Here is a 27,923-nt window from a genome sequence, read left to right on the forward strand (position 1 = left end):
CCACTGTGTCCAGTTGATAGTAACAAACACAGACAACTAGAACATCAGGCATAGAACACCTTAGTATTGGTTATAAAACATTTATTGATTTGGATGAAAGTCAACCTGTCAGTCTAGCATTACAACATGAATGTTTGTTCCTAGGGAGTGTAGATCAGATGTACAGTACCAGGGACTACTATAGTTCATATTTTAAATGTTTCCTGCACCATCTCATTTTTGAACCCCCATGTGTTTTCCTTGAGGTGAGCACAAATGGGGAAGGCAAACTGTAGATGTACAGCCAGCTGTAGATCTCTTTTCCCCACATGGCAACTTTGACTGGCTTCACAAGAAAGCAAGTTTAACATTAATTTAGGATGCATGGTTATTTTCACTATCCATCTTCCAGTTAGGTGGGGTATAACTACCTCTTATACCGGTATACAAAACGATCACTAAAACAAAGTGCCAAGTCAGTAGGTAAGATGAGAACATCTTTGGCAGGTCATTCAAATCCATCCCAAAATGTTTGTTCCCTTGTAAAATAGCATAGTATATTCCTAGCCTTGCATCCTCCCGACCTACTGGAAAGAACCTCCACCAATGAATAGGAAAGCACCTTACAGTACATATTGAATTGAAATCAATTTGAGTAGTTCTGTTCAGGGTTGATGGACTAGCTATAGTTGTGACAATACCGGACTCCTCCCTTTAGACGAATAGGAACTTTAGGGTCAACTATCACACCACCTGTCCTGACCTTTGGGGTTACACACAACTTCACGCATACTCAAGTGTGTGCACAGGAAGACAGTAGTTTACAAAAACTACATCTCATCTACACAGCATATAAATACCAGTCAGAGAGTTAAGTTTTCATATGTCTTCAGATTAATCAGAAAGCTAGTCTTAGAATAAAAACCTAAGAGAATCAACCCCCAGGCTGTAGCTACTGGACGGAGTCTCTGAGGGAGCCTGTCAGTCAGGAGTTTTCCCTGTATTACTGACAGGGGCTGTCATTGGTTAAGTCACCAACACTCATTGTTGGGTCAAAGGTAGATAAGGTCATCATCCATGGTGTTTCTATGGAGACAGACCCCCCCCCTCACTGCATGATGAAGCCAGTTCGGGGGGGCAGGCATGGGGAGGTGGGGTGTTGCTGGGGGGCTTGAGGGTAGGGCTGGGGAATGTAGGGGCTGCTGGGGTAGCTTGGAGGACCCTGGCTGGGGAAAGGCATGGCGGGATTGGGGGCGACTTGGTATGGCAGTCCGCTGTGCTGAGGGGAGGGAGGAGGGGCAGCTCGCGTAGATTGGGGGGAGAAGGCTCCATTGGTGTAGGGGGTAGAGGGGAAGTCCTGGGGTCGACTGGGCTGGGTAGGGGTCTGCTGGGGTCTAGTGAGACCCTTCAGCACCAGCTCACGGAGTTTGTCAATCTTTACACGGCGCACGTGAGCAAGATGGCGCCTTCGCTGATAGTCATCGATAAAGCAGTCCAGAGGCAGCTCTCCATCCAAAAACGAGTCTGCCATGTTCTACACAGGGACATCAAAGCAGGGTTATATTCACGCAAGCATAGACTCAACATAATACACACCAACATAAAAAATCATAGAGAGTGAGTATTCTTGTGCGTGTAGGTGTAGTTGTAAATGTATTGGTTTGTGTGTGTGTGAGTATATTCTAGTATAGGTGTATTGGTGTGTGTGTCACCTCAGTCTCCTCTTCTATCTTGGCTCCCTCAGCTTGCAGCAGAGCCAGCAGAATGTCCAGAGAGCTGTTGCCTGAACCATGGTCTGAGAGATAGAAAGATGAGGGAGAAATGGTTAGAATACACTAAAACACTAAGCATCACAGTGAATGACTGTCCTGAACCTAAGTCGTAACTTGATCCCTGGGGCAGAACATCAATGTAATGGGACAGAATACAGTAGCTAGCTAGCTGAGGCATTCAGAGGATACAAAGTAGCATTGAGTACAGGAAATCCTATCAGGTAACAGCTGTCTGACAGAGTAGTCACTAGATGGACAGAAAATTGTTGTCACGGTATCAGTGGTGTAATGTACTTAAGTAAAAATACTTTAAAGTACCACTTAAGTAGTTTTTTAGATTATCTGTACTTTACTATTTATATTTTTGACAACTTTTACTTTACTACATTCCTAAAGAAAGTATTGTTTTTACTCCATACCTTTTCCCTGACACCCAAAGTACTCATTACATTTTGAATGCTTAGCAGGACAGGAAAATTGTCAAATTCACACTTATCAAGAGAACACATGGTCATCTACTGCCTCTGGCGGAATCACAAAACACAAATGCATCTTTTGTAAATAATGGCTGAGTGTTGGACTGAGCCCCTGGCTATCCGTACATTTTATAAATCTGCTTTCCTTAAGTAAAGGATTTTAAAATTATTTTTACTTTTGATACTTAAGTATATTTAAAACCAAATACTTACTCAAGTGGTATTTTACTGGCTGACTTTTACTTGAGTAACTTTCTATCAAGGTATGTATACTAGGGATGCACGGTATATTGGTGAACATATCAGAATCGGCCAATATTAGCTAAAAATGCCAACATCGGTATCGGCCCGATCCGATGTCTAGTTTAACGCTGATGTGCAAAACCAATGTCAAAGCTTACTTACTTACTTTATTGTCCCCATGGGGAAATTTTGTAGCAGTGTCATGTACACATTTAAAGTGGCATTTAAATACAAAACAAAATTGACAATACAACTTTCATAACAGTTACGCACCAATAAAAATAATAATAGTAAGAAATAAAACATTAAATTAAAAAAAAAGAAAAGACTAGCCTGCTGGCCTTACTACGGAGTCAATGGGAACATTCGCCCGAGCTATTTAGGAGGGATAATCACACCTGGCACAAATTATTGTCTCGTTCTGTTTGTACCTAGTGTAGCTGACGTGCAGACAAATATAAAACCTATGTAAAATGTTGCGTTATACGTGCAACACAGCATTCCTAACCTAGCCAACAATGTCTTCTGTGGGGATCAAGCAGTCAACAAGTCGAGCAGTCATTTGAAACAGTAAGAACATTTCAGCGAGACACCTCACAGGTGAAATCCATTAACACCAAGATAATGGAATTCATTGTCCTTGACAATTAATTAACCGTTCTCTGTTGTGGGTGATGTTGGCTTTCACGACTGGTCGAGCATCGGTACACACAACCAAGTGTGCTATTTGTCAGATGTTGCCCTACCGGAGTTACACAGTAATTGCATCACTGCTATTATCTTCACAACATACTATGGAATGCCGTTTGGGTCTTTACGTGTCAAAAAAAGATAGACATCAAACCACACTATTTGACAATAACACTATTTGAAGCATTTGACACATCAAATAACACAGCTCAATTATATAATGTTGTGTGTTCTGAATTTGCACGTGCAAGCCAAACGCCACCACAACTATCAGTAACACTGTCAATGCTGTACAAACAAAGTCTGCAAACAATACCGCGTTGGTAATAAAGCATTATTTGTTCAACCACAACTTCAGGGGTAGCTAGCTTTAGCTGTTAATAAGCTAGCACCAATACAACCAGCCTTAAAGCAATGCCCAATAGAAACTGTAGTCATTTTCATTATTCTTAGCAATGATTTGGGAATCCTTGTGAGTAAGTATTAGCTAGGTAGCCACTTGTTGTTCGCCTATTGAAATGTAACTTCAGTTCATTAAATAATAAATAGCTTGCCAGCTACTTAACCCTGTTGCCCAAAGCTAACGTTATAAGCAACCAGTTAGCTATGGCTAGTGAGGCTCGACCGGACCTGGTTATGTTTTGTGAAGGTAGCCACAATAAGGATTAGGCACAATAGTGGAATTTGCAGTTTGCCTTCAAAATAAAAGTATCTCTTTGAAAGTGATGCAGAAGTTTACAATTTATGGAATCATGTCATATTTAGACAAGGTAATGTTAAACAAGTTTGGAATGTGAAGCAATGAAATGGGGTATCAGTCTACTCGGTGACACCCAAAGAACACAACTGTGAAGAGTTGACACAAATATTAGCATTGTAGCTCTTATCTCAGGACGGTCACTGTGTGAAATCACCTCCCCAGTCAGCCTATTGTGTGTATTGACATTCATATTGCACTGTACAGCTTTACCTAACGATTGGGGATCAGTGAAATGGGGTATCAGTCTACTCAATACCCAAAATATTTTTTCCCAACGTCCTCAGAGTTATCAAACTCCAAAAACCCACGCAGTATTGTTTTTCCTCTGTAATAGTGTTCAATACACATAGGTTGACAATAAATGTCTCAATTCACTGTTGTTACAGAGTCCCGCAATAAGAGCTATGACGCAAATGTTCTCTGGGTGGCACTGAGTAGACTGATACCCCATGTCATTTATCTACAATCCATAGGTAAGGCTGTAGAGTGAAATAAGTATGCCCCCAATGCAATTCTCAAGTATAATACATCCAGTGTGATTTCAACAGATTTGTCAAATTAACAAAATTGTCTTTTGTTGATTTTATATAAATAACATTCCAACCTCATTTAGCATGATCTATTCCAATTATGGCATAACTATACTATTTGTATTCATTTGCATCACTGTCAATGTCATACTTTTATTTTGAAGGCTAACAGCAATGTCCACTATTGTAGTTCATCCTTATTGTGGCTAGCTTCACATAGATGGGTCCGAACACCATTAATCAAATAAGTACGGTCTTATAAATTAGGGTTATTTTAGATGACACCGAGCTATATAGTTAGTTAGCTAGCTAACTATAGCTACTGAAACAAATTGTCGTTTTTCTATGTTTTCGGGGAAGAACATTGTTTGCATCCATGAGCTAGTTAGATTTTTTTTAATGACCAGCACAGTAGGTGCGCGAGACATCTTTACCAGCATCATAACATACGTATCGATGAATCGTTGTGACAAGAAATACAAGCGATAGTGTGATCAATGTGTAATAACTATGTACATTTTTTAAATTAAATTGTTAAATTATTATGTGAAGTGCAGTCATATTCCGGTCATGATTGGTCAAATAGTGTTATTTGACACGTCAAAAATACACTGCTCAAAAAAATAAACGCTAAAATAAGACAACCTAAATCTGAATGAATTAAATACTTTTTTCTTTACATAGTTGAATGTGCTGATAACAAAATCACACAAAATGTATCAATGGAAATCAAATTTATCAACCCATGGAGGTCAGGATTTGGAGTCCCACTCAACATTAAAGTGGAAAACCACACTACAGGCTGATCCAACTTTGATGTAACGTCCTTAAAACAAGTCAAAATGAGGCTCAGTAGTGTGTGTGGCCTCCACGTGCCTGTATGACCTCCCTACAACGCCTGGGCATGCTTCTGATGAAGTGGCGGGTGGTCTCCTGAGGGATCTCCTCCCAGACCCGGACAAAAGCATCCGCCAACTCAGCAGCAGAAAGTTCTCCACGGCGTCTCCAGACTCTGTCACGTCTGTCACATGTGCTCAGTGTGAACCTGCTTTCATCTGTGAAGAGCACAGGGCGCCAGTGGCGAATTTGCCAATCTTGGTGTTCTCTGGCAAATGCCAAACGTCCTGCACGGTGATGGGCTGTAAGCACAACCCCCACCTGTGGACGTCGGGCCCTCATACCACCCTCATGGAGTCTGTTTCTGACCGTTTGAGCAGATACATGCACATTTGTGGCCTGCTGGAGGTCATTTTGAAGGGCTCTGACAGTGCTCCTCCTGCTCCTCCTTGCACAAAGGCAGAGGTAGTGGGTTGTTGCCCTCCTACGGCCTCCTCCACGTCTCCTGATGTACTGGCCTGTCTCCTGGTAGCGCCTCCATGCTCTGGACACTACGCTGACAGACACAGCAAGCCTTCTTGCCACAGCTCGCATTGATGTGCCATCCTGGATGAGCTGCACTACCTGAGCCACTTGTGTGGGTTGTAGACTCTGTCTCATGCTACCACTATAGTGAAAGCACCGCCAGCATTCAAAAGTGACCAAAACATCAGCCAGGAAGCATAGGAACTGAGAAGTGGTCTGTGGTCACCACCTGCAGAATCACTCCTTTATTGGGAGTGTCTTGCTAATTGCCTATAATTTCCACCTGTTGTCTATTCCATTTGCACAACAGCATGTGAAATTTATTGTCAATCAGTGTTGCTTCCTAAGTGGACAGTTTGATTTCACATAAGTGTGATTGACTTGGAGTTACATTGTGTTGTTGTTTAAGTGTTCCATTAATATTTTTGAGCAGTGTATTTTTTGACAAGCAAAGACCTAAGCGGCGTTCCATGGAAATCCTGGTTGAGAATTAAATGAATGAACAACTAAACAGCAAATAGGTTTTGATTATATTTTACTGGTAAGGGGGATATATGTAAATGCCAACAAAATAACTTTTTGGTCAGTGTGGTGTGTGTAACCTTTATTTAACTAGGCAAGTCAGTTAAGAACAAATTATTATTTAAATTGACGGCCAAACCCGGATGACGCTGGGATAATTATGCGCCGCCCTATGGGACTCCCAATCATGGCCTGATGTGATACAGCCTGGATTCGAACAAGGAACTTTAGTGGCGCATCTTGCACTGAGCTGCAGTAACTAAGACCGCTGCGTCCACGTGTGTGTTTTAACTATTTAACCGTACTAGAATGCTTAAAAGGCAGCTAAAATGATAAATATCGGTTAGGTTGGTGGTGGAGACTGTGGTTAGAAAAGCACTGTGCTTCCCTTCTTTAGAGCGTGGCTATGTAGTGACAACCCGACTGACAGAGGACCAGTATCAACCCCACTGACAAAGGACCAGTATCTAGAACAACCCGACTGACAGAGGACCAGTATCAACCCCACTGACAAAGGACCAGTATCTAGAACAACCTGACTGACAGAGGACCAGTATCAACCCCACTGACAAAGGACCAGTATCAACCCCACTGACAAAGGACCAGTATCTAGAACAACCCGACTGACAGAGGACCAGTATCAACCCCACTGACAAAGGACCAGTATCTAGAACAACCCGACTGACAGAGGACCAGTATCAACCCCACTGACAAAGGACCAGTATCTAGAACAACCCGACTGACAGAGGACCAGTATCAACCCCACTGACAAAGGACCATTATCAACCCCACTGACAAAGGACCAGTATCTAGAACAACCCGACTGACAGAGGACCAGTATCAACCCCACTGACAAAGGACCAGTATCTAGAACAACCCGAATGACAGAGGGCCAGTATCTAGAACAAACCCACTGACAGAGGACCAGTATCTAGAACAACCCGAATGACAGAGGGCCAGTATCTAGAACAACCCGAATGACAGAGGGCCAGTATCTAGAACAACCCCACTGACAGAGGACCAGTATCTAGAACAAACCCACTGACAGAGGACCGGTATCCAGTATCAACCCCACTGACAGAGGACCGGTATCCAGTATCAACCCCACTGACAGAGGACCGGTATCCAGTATCAACCCCACTGACAGAGGACCGGTATCTAGTAACAACCCCACTGACAAAGGACCAGTATCCAGTAACAACCCCACTGACAGAGGACCGGTATCCAGTAACAACCCAACTGACAGAGGACCGGTATCCAGTATCAACCCCACTGACAGAGGACCGGTATCCAGTAACAATCCCACTGACAGAGGACCGGTATCCAGTATCAACCCCACTGACAGAGGACCGGTATCCAGTAACAACCCAACTGACAGAGGACCGGTATCCAGTATCAACCCCACTGACAGAGGACCGGTATCCAGTATCAACCCCACTGACAGAGGACCGGTATCCAGTAACAACCCAACTGACAGCGGACCGGTATCCAGTAACAACCCCACTGACAGAGGACCGGTATCCAGTAACAACCCAACTGACAGTGGAGCAGTATCTAGAACATTCCGACTGACAGAAGCCCAGTATCCAGTAACAACCCCAGTGACTGACAGAGGACCAGTATCCAGAACAACCCGACTGACAGTGGAGCAGTATCTAGAACATTCCGACTGACAGAGGTCCAGTATCCAGGAACAACCCGACTGACAAAGGACCAGTATCCAGTAACAACCCCACTGACAAAGGACCAGTATCCAGTAACAACCCCACTGACAGAGGACCAGTATCTAGTAACAACCCCACTGACAGAGGACCAGTATCCAGTAACAACCCCACTGACAGAGGACCAGTATCGAGTAACAAGCCCAGTGACAGAGGACCAGTATCTAGAACAACCCCACTGACAAAGGACCAGTATCCAGTAACAACCCCACTGACAGAGGACCAGTATCCAGTAACAACCCCACTGACAGAGGACCAGTATCGAGTAACAAGCCCAGTGACAGAGGACCAGTATCCAGTAACAACCCCACTGACAGAGGACCAGTATCCAGTAACAACCCCACTGACAGAGGACCAGTATCGAGTAACAAGCCCAGTGACAGAGGACCAGTATCTAGAACAACCCCACTGACAAAGGACCAGTATCCAGTAACAACCCCACTGACAGAGGACCAGTATCCAGTAACAACCCCACTGACAGAGGACCAGTATCGAGTAACAAGCCCAGTGACAGAGGACCAGTATCCAGTAACAACCCCACTGACAGAGGACCAGTATCCAGTAACAACCCCACTGACAAAGGACCAGTATCCAGTAACAACCCCACTGACAAAGGACCAGTATCCAGTAACAACCCCACTGACAGAGGACCGGTATCCAGTAACAACCCAACTGACAAAGGACCAGTATCCAGTAACAAGCCCAGTGACAGAGGACCAGTATCCAGGAACAACCCGACTGACAGAGGATCAGTATCCAGTAACAACCCCACTGACAAAGGACCAGTATCCAGTAACAACCCGACTGACAGAGGACCAGTATCCAGTAACAACCCCACTGACAGAGGACCAGTATCCAGTAACAACCCAACTGACAAAGGACCAGTATCCAGTAACAAGCCCAGTGACAAAGGACCAGTATCCAGTAACAACCCCACTGACAGAGGACCAGTATCCAGTAACAAGCCCAGTGACAGAGGACTAGTATCCAGTAACAACCCCACTGACAGAGGACCAGTATCTAGTAACAACCCCACTGACAGAGGACCAGTATCCAGTAACAACCCCACTGACAAAGGACCAGTATCCAGTAACAACCCCACTGACAAAGGACCAGTATCCAGTAACAACCCCACTGACAGAGGACCGGTATCCAGTAACAACCCAACTGACAAAGGACCAGTATCCAGTAACAAGCCCAGTGACAGAGGACCAGTATCCAGGAACAACCCGACTGACAAAGGACCAGTATCCAGTAACAACCCCACTGACAGAGGACCAGTATCCAGTAACAACCCAACTGACAAAGGACCAGTATCCAGTAACAAGCCCAGTGACAAAGGACCAGTATCCAGTAACAACCCCACTGACAGAGGACCAGTATCCAGTAACAAGCCCAGTGACAGAGGACTAGTATCCAGTAACAACCCCACTGACAGAGGACCAGTATCCAGTAACAAGCCCAGTGACAGAGGACTAGTATCCAGTAACAACCCCACTGACAGAGGACCAGTATCCAGTAACAACCCCACTGACAGAGGACTAGTATCCAGTAACAACCCCACTGACAGAGGACCAGTATCTAGTAACAACCCCACTGACAGAGGACCAGTATCCAGTAACAACCCCACTGACAGAGGACCAGTATCGAGTAACAAGCCCAGTGACAGAGGACCAGTATCTAGAACAACCCCACTGACAAAGGACCAGTATCCAGTAACAACCCCACTGACAGAGGACCAGTATCCAGTAACAACCCCACTGACAGAGGACCAGTATCCAGTAACAACCCCACTGACAAAGGACCAGTATCCAGTAACAACCCCACTGACAAAGGACCAGTATCCAGTAACAACCCCACTGACAGAGGACCGGTATCCAGTAACAACCCAACTGACAAAGGACCAGTATCCAGTAACAAGCCCAGTGACAGAGGACCAGTATCCAGGAACAACCCGACTGACAGAGGATCAGTATCCAGTAACAACCCCACTGACAAAGGACCAGTATCCAGTAACAACCCGACTGACAGAGGACCAGTATCCAGGAACAACCCGACTGACAGAGGACCAGTATCCAGTAACAACCCCACTGACAAAGGACCAGTATCCAGTAACAACCGCCCTGACAGAGGACCGGTATCCAGTAACAACCCAACTGACAAAGGACCAGTATCCAGTAACAAGCCCAGTGACAAAGGACCAGTATCCAGTAACAACCCCACTGACAGAGGACCAGTATCCAGTAACAAGCCCAGTGACAGAGGACTAGTATCCAGTAACAACCCCACTGACAGAGGACCAGTATCCAGTAACAACCCCACTGACAGAGGACTAGTATCCAGTAACAACCCCACTGACAGAGGACTAGTATCCAGTAACAACCCTACTGACAGAGAACCAGTATCAAGCCCAGTGACAGAGGACCAGTATCTAGAACAACCCCACTGACAGAGGACCAGATTCTAGAACAACCCCACTGACAGAGGACCAGTATCTAGTAACAACCCATCTGACAGAGGACCAGTATCTAGTAACAACCTGACTGACAAAGGACCCGTATCCAGTAACAAGCCCAGTGACAGAGGACCAGTATCTAGAACAACCCCACTGACAGAGGACCAGTATCTAGAACAGAGGTGGGCAAACTTTTTGACTCGCGGGCCACAATGTGTTCTAAAATTTGACAGAGGGGCCGGGCCAGGAGCATTTGGAGGGAGTGTTTGGGCCGGATATACTAAAGCATTAAATGTAGTGTGTGCAAACCTCATAGCACAGTAAGAACACTACAACCCAATTTATTAACTGTCTTTCAAATGTGAAAAATAGCCCTTATCAGTTAATAAATTTGTCTCAAGGAATATGCAAGATATGGCATTTACATACTATTTCGGAGATACTGGGAGGAGGAAATGTAAATAGATTAAAATAACATACGCACTGTGATTTATCAAGATTGCGTCTGTTTTTAATAAGTTTCAATCGAAGGTGCAAAGTTAAAGAAATCAACATTTATTGAAAAATGGAATCACTTTCAACATTCAAAACATATTATTACAACGAAATACTCAAGCTCAATAATATCTACTTGTGTTAAACTCTGCAAAATCATGGATGGATTGTCCTGACCCGCGCTCTACAAACTCGCCACGGACGTAACAACCCCCTCGCCTTCACGCGCAAACAGTACACGTGTATCGTTGCCAAGCACACAGACATAGGCTGTATTAAATATCAGCTGAAAATTTAAATTTAAATTAAGAGCGATGTGCGGCGTGTTAATTAAGCTACTGTACCACTGCTGTGCGTAAATGCGCATTGCTCTTAATTAAAAGACGCACTTCCAAACTTTCCATATGCATTTTTTCATAACACAGCAGAAAACTCACCATTTCAGTGGGAACAGTGTTGTTGGTCTCCCTTTTTTGCCAGTGCATCAAAGTCTGGAGTTAGTTTTGTTGTGGCAATTCTCAGGACAGATCTGAGGTGTTGGTCAGTTAACTTGGATCTGTGATGGGCTTTGTTGATTTTCATGACGCTAAACGTCTGCTCACACACGTAGGTCGAGCCAAACAACACCAGCATCTTCTGCGCCGTCCTCCGGAGGTTTGGAAACGCGGTCTCGTTAAGTGAAGCATAAAAGTCATTCAGTTTAAGAGACTTGAACTTCTCCTTTGAGACGGAGTCAGACTGAAGATCGATCAGTTCCAATTGCAGCTCCTGTGGTGCTGATTCGGGGTCTTGTGACAGGGGACAGGACACCAGTTGAAGTGACTTGTCAATTTTTTCAAAATCACAGAACCGACGGCAAAATTCTCTGTGCAGATCGTCCAGTGATTTGCAGTATTTCTTCGCATTTGACAGAGGCGGCCTCTTTCTGCACGGCTAGTGTGGGGAAATGTGCGAAAGATTTGTTTGACATTTGCCTGGAGAATAAAACCAGCTTGGATTTGAAGGCTCTCACATTTGTGTACATGTCGTGCGCAAACTGATCTTTCCCCTGTAGCTTCACGTTCAGCTCATTCATGTGTGAAAATATGTCCACAGCAAACGCAAAGTCACAAAGCCAGTTTGTGACTGAGCAGTAGCCGCCCGTTCTTGTGTTGACTGCTTGCTAGCATAGTTTGCATGCTTCGTGGCAAAGTGACGGCTGATATTGTACTCTTTGAAAACCGCAACAGCTTCTTGGCATATCAGACATACAGCCGTTGATCCGACTTCAGTGAAGAAGTATTATGTTGTCCACTCCTTATTAAACACTCGGCATTCGCTGTCCACTTACCTTCTCTTTGGTCCGCTCATTTTCACAGAAGGGCTTAATGGTGACGTGAAACGAAGTGAAAATTAAAGTGAAATAAAGAGAAATACGCGCCACTCCAACAACAGTCAATGTGTTTTGAGTGCGCCATCTATTGGGGAAACGTGGGCATTGCAGGGAAAGGGGAAAAAAGGAGGTTTTTACTATAATTTGGACAAGTTCGGCGGGCCGGATTAAAAAGCCTAACGGGCCGTATGTGGCCCGCGGGCCGTAGTTTGCCCATGTCTGATCTAGAACAACCCCACTGACAGAGGACCAGTATCCAGTAACAACCCCACTGACAAAGGACCAGTATCCAGTAACAACCCCACTGACAGAGGACCAGTATCCAGTAACAACCCCACTGACAGAGGACCAGTATCCAGTAACAACCCCACTGACAGAGGACCAGTATCGAGTAACAAGCCCAGTGACAGAGGACCAGTATCTAGAACAACCCCACTGACAAAGGACCAGTATCCAGTAACAACCCCACTGACAGAGGACCAGTATCCAGTAACAACCTGACTGACAGAGGACCAGTATCCAGTAACAACCCCACTGACAGAGGACCGGTATCCAGTAACAACCCGACTGACAGAGGACAAGTATCCAGTAACAACCCCACTGACAGAGGACCGGTATCCAGTAACAACCCGACTGACAGAGGACCAGTATCCAGTAACAACCCCACTGACAAAGGACCGGTATCCAGTAACAACCCAACTGAAAGAGGACCGGTATCCAGTAACAATCCCACTGACAGAGGACCGGTATCCAGTATCAACCCCACTGACAGAGGACCGGTATCCAGTAACAACCCAACTGACAGAGGACCGGTATCCAGTATCAACCCCACTGACAGAGGACCGGTATCTAGTAACAACCCCACTGACAGAGGACCGGTATCTAGTAACAACCCCACTGACAGAGGACCAGTATCCAGTATCAACCCCACTGACAGAGGACCGGTATCTAGTAACAACCCCACTGACAAAGGACCGGTATCCAGTAACAACCCCACTGACAGAGGACCGGTATCCAGTAACAACCCAACTGACAGAGGACCGGTATCCAGTATCAACCCCACTGACAGAGGACCGGTCTCCAGTAACAATCCCACTGACAGAGGACCGGTATCCAGTATCAACCCCACTGACAGAGGACCGGTATCCAGTAACAACCCAACCGACAGAGGACCGGTATCCAGTAACAACCCCACTGACAGAGGACCGGTATCCAGTAACAACCCAACTGACAGTGGAGCAGTATCTAGAACATTCCGACTGACAGAAGCCCAGTATCCAGTAACAACCCCAGTGACTGACAGAGGACCAGTATCCAGAACAACCCGACTGACAGTGGAGCAGTATCTAGAACATTCCGACTGACAGAGGTCCAGTATCCAGGAACAACCCGACTGACAAATGACTAGTATCCAGTAACAACCCCACTGACAAAGGACCAGTATCCAGTAACAACCCCACTGACAGAGGACCAGTATCCAGTAACAACCCCACTGACAGAGGACCAGTATCTAGAACAACCCGACTGACAGAGGTCCAGTATCCAGGAACAACCCGACTGACAAAGGACTAGTATCCAGTAACAACCCCACTGACAGAGGACCAGTATCCAGTAACAACCCAACTGACAAAGGACCAGTATCTAGAACAACCCCACTGACAGAGGACCAGTATCGAGTAACAAGCCCAGTGACAGAGGACCAGTATCTAGAACAACCCCACTGACAGAGGACTAGTATCCAGTAACAACCCCACTGACAAAGGACCAGTATCCAGTAACAACCCCACTGACAGAGGACCAGTATCCAGTAACAACACCACTGACAGAGGACCAGTATCAACCCCACTGACAAAGGACCAGTATCCAGTAACAACCCCACTGACAGAGGACCAGTATCCAGTAACAACCCCACTGACAGAGGATCAGTATCCAGTAACAACCCCACTGACAAAGGACCAGTATCCAGTAACAACCCGACTGACAGAGGACCAGTATCCAGGAACAACCCGACTGACAGAGGACCAGTATCCAGTAACAACCCCACTGAAAAAGGACCAGTATCCAGTAACAACCCCACTGACAGAGGACCGGTATCCAGTAACAACCCAACTGACAAAGGACCAGTATCCAGTAACAAGCCCAGTGACAAAGGACCAGTATCCAGTAACAACCCCACTGACAGAGGACCGGTATCCAGTAACAACCCAACTGACAAAGGACCAGTATCCAGTAACAAGCCCAGTGACAGAGGACCAGTATCCAGGAACAACCCGACTGACAGAGGATCAGTATCCAGTAACAACCCCACTGACAGAGGACTAGTATCCAGTAACAACCCCACTGACAGAGGACCAGTATCCAGTAACAACCCCACTGACAGAGGACTAGTATCCAGTATCAACCCCACTGACAGAGGACCGGTATCTAGTAACAACCCCACTGACAAAGGACCAGTATCCAGTAACAACCCCACTGACAGAGGACCGGTATCCAGTAACAACCCAACTGACAGAGGACCGGTATCCAGTATCAACCCCACTGACAGAGGACCGGTCTCCAGTAACAATCCCACTGACAGAGGACCGGTATCCAGTATCAACCCCACTGACAGAGGACCGGTATCCAGTAACAACCCAACCGACAGAGGACCGGTATCCAGTAACAACCCAACTGACAGTGGAGCAGTATCTAGAACATTCCGACTGACAGAAGCCCAGTATCCAGTAACAACCCCAGTGACTGACAGAGGACCAGTATCCAGAACAACCCGACTGACAGTGGAGCAGTATCTAGAACATTCCGACTGACAGAGGTCCAGTATCCAGGAACAACCCGACTGACAAAGGACTAGTATCCAGTAACAACCCCACTGACAAAGGACCAGTATCCAGTAACAACCCCACTGACAGAGGACCAGTATCCAGTAACAACCCCACTGACAGAGGACCAGTATCTAGAACAACCCGACTGACAGAGGTCCAGTATCCAGGAACAACCCGACTGACAAAGGACTAGTATCCAGTAACAACCCCATTGACAGAGGACCAGTATCCAGTAACAACCCAACTGACAAAGGACCAGTATCTAGAACAACCCCACTGACAGAGGACCAGTATCGAGTAACAGCCCAGTGACAGAGGCCCAGTGACAGAGGACCAGTATCTAGAACAACCCCACTGACAGAGGACTAGTATCCAGTAACAACCCCACTGACAAAGGACCAGTATCCAGTAACAACCCCACTGACAGAGGACCAGTATCCAGTAACAACCCCACTGACAGAGGACCAGTATCCAGTAACAACCCCACTGACAGAGGACCAGTATCCAGTAACAACCCCACTGACAGAGGATCAGTATCCAGTAACAACCCCACTGACAAAGGACCAGTATCCAGTAACAACCCGACTGACAGAGGACCAGTATCCAGGAACAACCCGACTGACAGAGGACCAGTATCCAGTAACAACCCCACTGAAAAAGGACCAGTATCCAGTAACAACCCCACTGACAGAGGACCGGTATCCAGTAACAACCCAACTGACAAAGGACCAGTATCCAGTAACAAGCCCAGTGACAAAGGACCAGTATCCAGTAACAACCCCACTGACAGAGGACCGGTATCCAGTAACAACCCAACTGACAAAGGACCAGTATCCAGTAACAAGCCCAGTGACAGAGGACCAGTATCCAGGAACAACCCGACTGACAGAGGACCAGTATCCAGTAACAACCCCACTGACAGAGGACTAGTATCCAGTAACAACCCCACTGACAGAGGACCAGTATCCAGTAACAACCCCACTGACAGAGGACTAGTATCCAGTAACAACCCCACTGACAGAGGACCAGTATCTAGAACAACCCCACTGACAGAGGACCAGTATCTAGAACAACCCCACTGACAGAGGACCAGTATCTAGTAACAACCCCACTGACAGAGGACCAGTATCCAGTAACAAGCCCAGTGACAGAGGACCAGTATCTAGAACAACCCCACTGACAGAGGACCAGTATCTAGAACAACCCCACTGACAGAGGACCAGTATCTAGTAACAACCCCACTGACAGAGGACCAGTATCTAGTAACAACCTGACTGACAAAGGACCAGTATCCAGTAACAAGCCCAGTGACAGAGGACCAGTATCTAGAACAACCCCACTGACAGAGGACCAGTATCTAGAACAACCCCACTGACAGAGGATCAGTATCCAGTAACAACCCCACTGACAGAGGACCAGTATCTAGTAACAACCCAACTGACAGAGGACCGGTATCCAGTAACAACCCAACTGACAGAGGACCGGTATCCAGTAACAACCCAACTGACAGAGGACCGGTATCCAGTAACAACCTCACTGACAGAGGACCGGTATCCAGTAACAACCCAACTGACAGAGGACCGGTATCCAGTAACAACCCCAGTGACTGACAGAGGACCAGTATCCAGAACAACCCGACTGACAGTGGAGCAGTATCTAGAACATTCCGACTGACAGAGGTCCAGTATCCAGGAACAACCCGACTGACAAAGGACTAGTATCCAGTAACAACCCCACTGACAGAGGACCAGTATCTAGAACAACCCGACTGACAGAGGTCCAGTATCCAGGAACAACCCGACTGACAAAGGACCAGTATCCAGTAACAACCCCACTGACAGAGGACCAGTATCCAGTAACAACCCCACTGACAGAGGACCAGTATCTAGAACAACCCGACTGACAGAGGTCCAGTATCCAGGAACAACCCGACTGACAGAGGTCCAGTATCCAGGAACAACCCGACTGACAAAGGACTAGTATCCAGTAACAACCCCACTGACAGAGGACCAGTATCCAGTAACAACCCAACTGACAAAGGACCAGTATCCAGTAACAAGCCCAGTGACAGAGGACCAGTATCTAGAACAACCCCACTGACAGAGGACCAGTATCAAGTAACAAGCCCAGTGACAGAGGACCAGTATCTAGAACAACCCCACTGACAGAGGACCAGTATCCAGTAACAACCCCACTGACAAAGGACCAGTATCCAGTAACAACCCCACTGACAGAGGACCAGTATCCAGTAACAACCCCACTGACAGAGGACCAGTATCCAGTAACAACCCCACTGACAGAGGACCAGTATCCAGTAACAACCCCACTGACAAAGGACCAGTATCCAGTAACAACCCCACTGACAGAGGACCGGTATCCAGTAACAACCCAACTGACAAAGGACCAGTATCCAGTAACAAGCCCAGTGACAGAGGACCAGTATCCAGGAACAACCCAACTGACAGAGGACCAGTATCCAGGAACAACCCGACTGACAGAGGACCAGTATCCAGTAACAACCCCACTGACAAAGGACCAGTATCCAGTAACAACCCGACTGACAGAGGACCAGTATCCAGGAACAACCCGACTGACAGAGGACCAGTATCCAGTAACAACCCCACTGACAGAGGACCGGTATCCAGTAACAACCCAACTGACAGTGGAGCAGTATCTAGAACATTCCGACTGACAGAGGCCCAGTATCCAGTAACAACCCCAGTGACTGACAAAGGACCAGTATCCAGTAACAACCCGACTGACAGAGGACCAGTATCCAGTAACAACCCCACTGACAAAGGACCAGTATCCAGTAACAACCCCACTGACAGAGGACCGGTATCCAGTAACAACCCAACTGACAAAGGACCAGTATCCAGTAACAAGCCCAGTGACAAAGGACCAGTATCCAGTAACAACCCCACTGACAGAGGACCGGTATCCAGTAACAACCCAACTGACAAAGGACCAGTATCCAGTAACAAGCCTAGTGACAGAGGACCAGTATCCAGGAACAACCCGACTGACAGAGGACCAGTATCCAGTAACAACCCCACTGACAAAGGACCAGTATCCAGTAACAACCCCACTGACAGAGGACCGGTATCCAGTAACAACCCAACTGACAAAGGACCAGTATCCAGTAACAAGCCCAGTGACAAAGGACCAGTATCCAGTAACAACCCCACTGACAGAGGACCGGTATCCAGTAACAACCCAACTGACAAAGGACCAGTATCCAGTAACAACCCCACTGACAGAGGACTAGTATCCAGTAACAACCCCACTGACAGAGGACTAGTATCCAGTAACAACCCCACTGACAGAGGACTAGTATCCAGTAACAACCCCACTGACAGAGGACTAGTATCCAGTAACAACCCTACTGACAGAGGACCAGTATCTAGAACAACCCCACTGACAGAGGACCAGTATCTAGAACAACCCCACTGACAGAGGACCAGTATCTAGTAACAACCCCACTGACAGAGGACCAGTATCTAGTAACAACCTGACTGACAAAGGACCAGTATCCAGTAACAAGCCCAGTGACAGAGGACCAGTATCTAGAACAACCCCACTGACAGAGGACCAGTATCTAGTAACAACCCCACTGACAGAGGACCAGTATCTAGAACAACCCCACTGACAGAGGATCAGTATCCAGTAACAACCCCACTGACAGAGGACCAGTATCTAGTAACAACCCAACTGACAGAGGACCGGTATCCAGTAACAACCCAACTGACAGAGGACCGGTATCCAGTATCAACCCCACTGACAGAGGACCGGTATCCAGTATCAACCCCACTGACAGAGGACCAGTATCCAGTAACAACCCAACTGACAGAGGACCGGTATCCAGTAACAACCCCACTGACAGAGGACCGGTATCCAGTAACAACCCAACTGACAGAGGACCGGTATCCAGTAACAACCCCACTGACAGAGGACCGGTATCCAGTAACAACCCAACTGACAGAGGACCGGTATCCAGTAACAACCCCACTGACAGAGGACCGGTATCCAGTAACAACCCAACTGACAGAGGACCGGTATCCAGTAACAACCCCACTGACAGAGGACCGGTATCCAGTAACAACCCAACTGACAGTGGAGCAGTATCTAGAACATTCCAACTGACAGAGGTCCAGTATCCAGGAACAACCCGACTGACAAAGGACTACTATCCAGTAACAACCCCACTGAGAGAGGACCAGTATCTAGAACAACCGGACTGACAGAGGTCCAGTATCCAGGAACAACCCGACTGACAAAGGACTAGTATCCAGTAACAACCCCACTGACAAAGGACCAGTATCCAGTAACAACCCCACTGACAGAGGACCAGTATCCAGTAACAACCCCACTGACAGAGGACCAGTATCCAGTAACAACCCCACTGACAGAGGACCAGTATCCAGTAACAACCCCACTGACAGAGGACCAGTATCCAGTAACAACCCCACTGACAAAGGACCAGTATCCAGTAACAACCCCACTGACAAAGGACCAGTATCCAGTAACAACCCCACTGACAGAGGACCGGTATCCAGTAACAACCCAACTGACAAAGGACCAGTATCCAGTAACAAGCCCAGTGACAGAGGACCAGTATCCAGGAACAACCCGACTGACAGAGGATCAGTATCCAGTAACAACCCCACTGACAAAGGACCAGTATCCAGTAACAACCCGACTGACAGAGGACCAGTATCCAGGAACAACCCGACTGACAGAGGACCAGTATCCAGTAACAACCCCACTGACAGAGGACCGGTATCCAGTAACAACCCAACTGACAGTGGAGCAGTATCTAGAACATTCCGACTGACAGAGGCCCAGTATCCAGTAACAACCCCAGTGACTGACAAAGGACCAGTATCCAGTAACAACCCGACTGACAGAGGACCAGTATCCAGTAACAACCCCACTGACAAAGGACCAGTATCCAGTAACAACCCGACTGACAGAGGACCGGTATCCAGTAACAACCCAACTGACAAAGGACCAGTATTCAGTAACAAGCCCAGTGACAAAGGACCAGTATCCAGTAACAACCCCACTGACAGAGGACCGGTATCCAGTAACAACCCAACTGACAAAGGACCAGTATCCAGTAACAAGCCCAGTGACAGAGGACCAGTATCCAGGAACAACCCGACTGACAGAGGATCAGTATCCAGTAACAAGCCCAGTGACAGAGGACCAGTATCGAGAACAACCCCACTGACAGAGGACCAGTATCTAGTAACAACCCCACTGACAGAGGACCAGTATCTAGTAACAACCCAACTGACAGAGGACCGGTATCCAGTAACAACCCAACTGACAGAGGACCGGTATCCAGTATCAACCCCACTGACAGAGGACCGGTATCCAGTATCAACCCCACTGACAGAGGACCGGTATCCAGTAACAACCCCACTGACAGAGGACCGGTATCCAGTAACAACCCCACTGACAGAGGACCGGTATCCAGTAACAACCCAACTGACAGTGGAGCAGTATCTAGAACATTCCGACTGACAGAGGCCCAGTATCCAGTAACAACCCCAGTGACTGACAGAGGACCAGTATCCAGAACAACCCACTGACAGTGGAGCAGTATCTAGAACATTCCGACTGACAGAGGTCCAGTATCCAGTAACAACCCCACTGACAAAGGACCAGTATCCAGTAACAACCCCACTGACAGAGGACCAGTATCGAGTAACAAGCCCAGTGACAGAGGACCAGTATCTAGAACAACCCCACTGACAGAGGACCAGTATCCAGTAACAACCCCACTGACAAAGGACCAGTATCCAGTAACAACCCCACTGACAGAGGACCAGTATCCAGTAACAACCCCACTGACAGAGGACCAGTATCGAGTAACAAGCCCAGTGACAGAGGACCAGTATCTAGAACAACCCGACTGACAGAGGATCAGTATCCAGTAACAACCCCACTGACAGAGGACTAGTATCCAGTAACAACCCCACTGACAGAGGACTAGTATCCAGTAACAACCCCACTGACAGAGGACTAGTATCCAGTAACAACCCTACTGACAGAGGACCAGTATCCAGTAACAAGCCCAGTGACAGAGGACCAGTATCTAGAACAACCCCACTGACAGAGGACCAGTATCTAGAACAACCCCACTGACAGAGGACCAGTATCTAGTAACAACCCCACTGACAGAGGACCAGTATCTAGTAACAACCTGACTGACAAAGGACCAGTATCCAGTAACAAGCCCAGTGACAGAGGACCAGTATCTAGAACAACCCCACTGACAGAGGACCAGTATCTAGTAACAACCCCACTGACAGAGAACCAGTATCTAGAACAACCCCACTGACAGAGGATCAGTATCCAGTAACAACCCCACTGACAGAGGACCAGTATCCAGTAACAACCCCACTGACAGAGGACCAGTATCTAGAACAACCCGACTGACAGAGGTCCAGTATCCAGGAACAACCCGACTGACAGAGGTCCAGTATCCAGGAACAACCCGACTGACAAAGGACTAGTATCCAGTAACAACCCCACTGACAGAGGACCAGTATCCAGTAACAACCCAACTGACAAAGGACCAGTATCCAGTAACAAGCCCAGTGACAGAGGACCAGTATCTAGAACAACCCCACTGACAGAGGACCAGTATCGAGTAACAAGCCCAGTGACAGAGGACCAGTATCTAGAACAACCCCACTGACAGAGGACCAGTATCCAGTAACAACCCCACTGACAAAGGACCAGTATCCAGTAACAACCCCACTGACAGAGGACCAGTATCCAGTAACAACCCCACTGACAGAGGACCAGTATCGAGTAACAAGCCCAGTGACAGAGGACCAGTATCTAGAACAACCCCACTGACAAAGGACCAGTATCCAGTAACAAACCCACTGACAGAGGACCAGTATCCAGTAACAACCCCACTGACAGAGGACCAGTATCCAGTAACAACCCCACTGACAAAGGACCAGTATCCAGTAACAACCCCACTGACAAAGGACCAGTATCCAGTAACAACCCCACTGACAGAGGACCAGTATCCAGTAACAACCCCACTGACAGAGGACCAGTATCGAGTAACAACCCCACTGACAGAGGACTAGTATCCAGTAACAACCCCACTGACAGAGGACTAGTATCCAGTAACAACCCCACTGACAGAGGACTAGTATCCAGTAACAACCCTACTGACAGAGGACCAGTATCCAGTAACAAGCCCAGTGACAGAGGACCAGTATCTAGAACAACCCCAGTGACAGAGGACCAGTATCTAGTAACAACCCCACTGACAGAGAACCAGTATCTAGAACAACCCCACTGACAGAGGATCAGTATCCAGTAACAACCCCACTGACAGAGGACCAGTATCCAGTAACAACCCCACTGACAGAGGACCAGTATCTAGAACAACCCGACTGACAGAGGTCCAGTATCCAGGAACAACCCGACTGACAGAGGTCCAGTATCCAGGAACAACCCGACTGACAAAGGACTAGTATCCAGTAACAACCCCACTGACAGAGGACCAGTATCCAGTAACAACCCAACTGACAAAGGACCAGTATCCAGTAACAAGCCCAGTGACAGAGGACCAGTATCTAGAACAACCCCACTGACAGAGGACCAGTATCGAGTAACAAGCCCAGTGACAGAGGACCAGTATCTAGAACAACCCCACTGACAGAGGACCAGTATCTAGTAACAACCCCACTGACAGAGGACCAGTATCCAGTAACAACCCCACTGACAGAGGACCAGTATCCAGTAACAACCCCACTGACAGAGGACCAGTATCGAGTAACAAGCCCAGTGACAGAGGACCAGTATCTAGAACAACCCCACTGACAAAGGACCAGTATCCAGTAACAACCCCACTGACAGAGGACCAGTATCCAGTAACAACCCCACTGACAGAGGACCAGTATCCAGTAACAACCCCACTGACAAAGGACCAGTATCCAGTAACAACCCCACTGACAAAGGACCAGTATCCAGTAACAACCCCACTGACAGAGGACCGGTATCCAGTAACAACCCAACTGACAAAGGACCAGTATCCAGTAACAAGCCCAGTGACAGAGGACCAGTATCCAGGAACAACCCGACTGACAGAGGACCAGTATCCAGTAACAACCCCACTGACAGAGGACCGGTATCCAGTAACAACCCAACTGACAGTGGAGCAGTATCTAGAACATTCCGACTGACAGAGGCCCAGTATCCAGTAACAACCCCAGTGACTGACAAAGGACCAGTATCCAGTAACAACCCAACTGACAGTGGAGCAGTATCTAGAACATTCCGACTGACAGAGGCCCAGTATCCAGTAACAACCCCAGTGACTGACAGAGGACCAGTATCCAGAACAACCCGACTGACAGTGGAGCAGTATCTAGAACATTCCGACTGACAGAGGTCCAGTATCCAGTAACAACCCCACTGACAAAGGACCAGTATCCAGTAACAACCCCACTGACAGAGGACCAGTATCCAGTAACAAGCCCAGTGACAGAGGACCAGTATCTAGAACAACCCCACTGACAGAGGACCAGTATCGAGTAACAAGCCCAGTGACAGAGGACCAGTATCTAGAACAACCCCACTGACAGAGGACCAGTATCCAGTAACAACCCCACTGACAAAGGACCAGTATCCAGTAACAACCCCACTGACAGAGGACCAGTATCCAGTAACAACCCCACTGACAGAGGCCCAGTATCGAGTAACAAGCCCAGTGACAGAGGACCAGTATCTAGAACAACCCCACTGACAAAGGACCAGTATCCAGTAACAACCCCACTGACAGAGGACCAGTATCCAGTAACAACCTGACTGACAGAGGACCAGTATCCAGTAACAACCCCACTGACAGAGGACCAGTATCCAGTAACAACCCGACTGACAGAGGACCAGTATCCAGTAACAACCCCACTGACAAAGGACCAGTATCCAGTAACAACCCGACTGACAGAGGACCGGTATCCAGTAACAACCCCACTGACAGAGGACCAGTATCCAGTAACAACCCCACTGACAAAGGACCAGTATCCAGTAACAAGCCCAGTGACAGAGGACCAGTATCCAGTAACAACCCCACTGACAGAGGACCAGTATCCAGTAACAACCCCACTGACAGAGGACCAGTATCCAGTAACAACCCCACTGACAGAGGACCAGTATCCAGGAACAACCCGACTGACAGAGGACCAGTATCCAGTAACAACCCCACTGACAAAGGACCAGTATCCAGTAACAACCCACATGACAGAGGACCGGTATCCAGTAACAACCCAACTGACAAAGGACCAGTATCCAGTAACAAGCCCAGTGACAGAGGACCAGTATCCAGGAACAACCCGACTGACAGAGGATCAGTATCCAGTAACAACCCCACTGACAGAGGACTAGTATCCAGTAACAACCCCACTGACAGAGGACCAGTATCCAGTAACAACCCCACTGACAGAGGACTAGTATCCAGTAACAACCCCACTGACAGAGGACTAGTATCCAGTAACAACCCCACTGACAGAGGACCAGTATCCAGTAACAAGCCCAGTGACAGAGGACCAGTATCTAGAACAACCCCACTGACAGAGGACCAGTATCTAGTAACAACCCCACTGACAGAGGACCAGTATCTAGAACAACCCCACTGACAGAGGACCAGTATCTAGTAACAACCCCACTGACAGAGGACCAGTATCTAGTAACAACCTGACTGACAAAGGACCAGTATCCAGTAACAAGCCCAGTGACAGAGGACCAGTATCTAGAACAACCCCACTGACAGAGGATCAGTATCCAGTAACAACCCCACTGACAGAGGACCGGTATCTAGTAACAACCCCACTGACAGAGGACCAGTATCCAGAAACAACCCAGAGGACCAGGACAGAGGACCAGTATCCAGTAACAACCCAACTGACTTAGGACCAGTATCCAGTATCAACCCCACTGACAGTGGACTAGTATCTAGAACAACCCGACTGACAGAGGACTAGTATCTAGAACAACCCGACTGACAGAGGAGCAGTATCTAGGAACAACAAGTTACTGAACTGGCTCGACCAGACAGACTTGTAGAGAACAGTCAGCTACCAACATAGAGAGAGAAAGGCTGGTCTTTCAGATAGCAGAGTGCACTGAGTGAGATGTAGACAGAAAGAGACTGGTATACAGGCACACTGTCCTTAGTAGTGTGGTGTCTAGGTGTCTCATCAAGTGTGGACTTTCTAGGACTCTTACAGAGTGTGGACTTGGTAGTGTGGACCTGTTAGCGGTCTTACAGAGTGTGGACTTGCGTAGCTGGTAGTTGTCATAGAGCTCCTGTAGGTGGCGGTAGCGTGAGGTGAGCTGGTTCTTCTGAAGGTCCAGACTGGGCTGCAGTTGGAGGTTCTGTTCTGCCAGACTGATGTTACTGACCAGGGTCAGCTCCTTCACCTGCTGCACCTCACACATCTAACACAGAGACAAACACACAGCATACACAGACAGACACACACAGGAAGAGGGAAGGTGAGTTAGTACTTGAGACAATACACGCAGACAGAGACTGACTGACCCCCAGACTGTGATGTGTAGAGTAGGCCTATAGGCCAGCGACAAACCTGCTCAAAACCTAACCTCTGGAGATTAAATATGAGTATATTTTTATGGAGGACAGTGATTACTCCATACATTTATAATCCCTTTCACCAAGCCTACAAACAGATGTGAAATACCTGTAATAGGACCCCATAGGCTATTATATCTACAGGACGCCACAGCAGAAAGCAGAGCTCTTATCCAAGGGCAGGGAAACCAATATGTTTTTTTGGGACCGATACCCCAATCTTGGGGGAGCAAAACTTACCGATATATCTGCCGACTGCCAATATACTGTTTTACAGCAGGGAAATTAAAGTGACATTTTTACACACTGAATTCTCAAAAAATACCATCCAAAAGAGCAATTGTCCAACAAATATGCTTCAAATGTTGATTACGTACATTGTGACAAATAATGACATGAAAATGTCCGCAAGTGTTCAGATCAGCATGAGATTCCCCTTTTTCATCCCATTGAATATCGGTTATCGACAGAATTATTGTCCGATACTGATAGAGGTAAAAGGGCAATGTCAGCGAGCCAATAAATAAGTTGGGTTCTAGCTAAAACACAGCACTCAATCAAGAGATCAGTACTAATGAACTTTATTTATTTATTTTACTAGGCAAGTCAGTTAAGAACAAATTCTTATTTTCAATGACGGCCTAGGAACAGTGGGTTAACTGCCTGTTCAGGGGCAGAACGACAGATTTGTACCTTGTCAGCTCGGGGATTCGAACTTGCAACCTTTTGATTACTATGCTCTAACCACTAGGCTACCCTGCAACTAGGTTATAATGAATCATAAATAACATGGTCGGGAGGGATGAGATGCTGGCACCAGCCCAGGGAAGACAGGCACTAGACAGCTCTCCAGTCGCAACCAGATTTGTATCTCTGCTCACAGGCTGTTCCTGTAAAGCTATTTCCACATTGGTGGGTTAGGACTAACAGTTCCACCAACGTCACAGCGCCATGGTGGGGAGTCTTGCATAAGCCACATACATGAATATACAAATACAGAAGGTGAAGAAGCAAGTTGAGCTTTCCTAATACCTAAACTAGACAAGGCTAGCTAGAGATGGAGAGGGATGAGGTACAAAATACCAGTGCCAGAATGAATGCTGTACACATGTCTGAAAAGAACACTGACATAACCAAATGTCAATAGGCTGTGAGAGGTGCTTCTTGGTTAAGCATCGACCTTTGTAATAATCTGTGCGGTGCTGTGTGCTCAATGCATCAGAATGTTGACTAAAGAGGTGTGCTGCACTGAAATATGGACTCCTCCGCCTCGGTTAGTCAATAGGAAAACCTCTTCCAACTTTTAACACCTTCCACATAGCTGATGACTGGCTGTCTTGTGCAGATGCTGTTCACAGAACAGGAAACAAAACAAACCAGATCATTTCAAATCTGTTCCTAAACCCGGGTGTCCATTACTCATGCAATAATGGGAATCAGATGGCATTTGTGGCCTAATGCCAAACAATGACACTGCCATTTGTGGCATATGTACACAAACAGGGTTATTGTCAAAACTGATTTGAAAATAAAAATATGGAAACAGCATCAGCATCCACTAAACATCCAAATGTTGAGTACAGTACAAGGAGCAAGCCTCTCAGCTGTGGCAACGAGGCGGATGTTGATGAGCTTGCTCAACCATGCAAACCACGTTTGCATCTAGAAGGAAGTTGTGAATGAAGGACTGCCTGACAACAGTCATAAGTGCACAGCTACATAGATATGGATGCTAGCTAGCGTTACTAGGGATAGCCAGCTAACGTTAGTAAAACACAAAGGGAACTTACCTCGTTCATTTCTTTGACAATAGAATTTAACTTTTCATCGTCTTCAAGTAACTCGTTTAACTGCGTCATGGTGAAAGAGCTGAATTTATCCGTGAATTCTGCCATTTCTCCTATGATGGTTGTCGTCTATCAGTCTGGGTACAGTTCTTTCGGCTCAAAACGGATAAGTGTTTGGATCACAAACCGGAAATAGAGATGCTTTCTGGCAAATCAGAAGGGAGTGTAACGTAATATGACTATGACGTCATCCACAATCGACGTCATTAAAAAAATACATTTACTTTTGGGATTTTCACGACGTAGACTT

At 47.0% G+C, this 27,923-nt stretch overlaps 1 protein-coding gene across 1 annotated transcript; it reads right to left on the reverse strand.

The window, feature by feature from the left end:
* Positions 1 to 64: 64 nt before the first annotated feature.
* Positions 65 to 27,808, reverse strand: LOC135518141 (vacuolar protein sorting-associated protein 37B-like). The gene is made up of 4 exons (XM_064943058.1): positions 27,617 to 27,808; positions 25,501 to 25,672; positions 1,692 to 1,774; positions 65 to 1,513 (listed from the first exon to the last, which is right to left on the reverse strand). Exons 1-4 carry the CDS (start codon positions 27,719 to 27,721, stop codon positions 1,088 to 1,090), a joined length of 786 nt encoding a protein of 261 aa, XP_064799130.1. The 5' UTR covers positions 27,722 to 27,808; the 3' UTR covers positions 65 to 1,087.
* Positions 27,809 to 27,923: the final 115 nt, after the last annotated feature.

Source organism: Oncorhynchus masou, chromosome 28, assembly GCF_036934945.1.
Source record: "Oncorhynchus masou masou isolate Uvic2021 chromosome 28, UVic_Omas_1.1, whole genome shotgun sequence".
NCBI lineage: Eukaryota > Metazoa > Chordata > Actinopteri > Salmoniformes > Salmonidae > Oncorhynchus > Oncorhynchus masou.

Bases quoted from the DNA above. Each gene is read 5' to 3' on its own strand.
- LOC135518141 (XM_064943058.1), bottom strand. From the start codon at position 27,721: ATGGCAGAATTCACGGATAAATTCAGCTCTTTCACCATGACGCAGTTA. The intron at 25,673-27,616 runs GTAAGTTCCCTT...TCTCTGTGTTAG, and splicing joins TTGTCAAAGAAATGAACGAG to ATGTGTGAGGTGCAGCAGGT. The intron at 1,514-1,691 runs GTGACACACACA...GTCCCTGTGTAG, and splicing joins AGATAGAAGAGGAGACTGAG to AACATGGCAGACTCGTTTTT.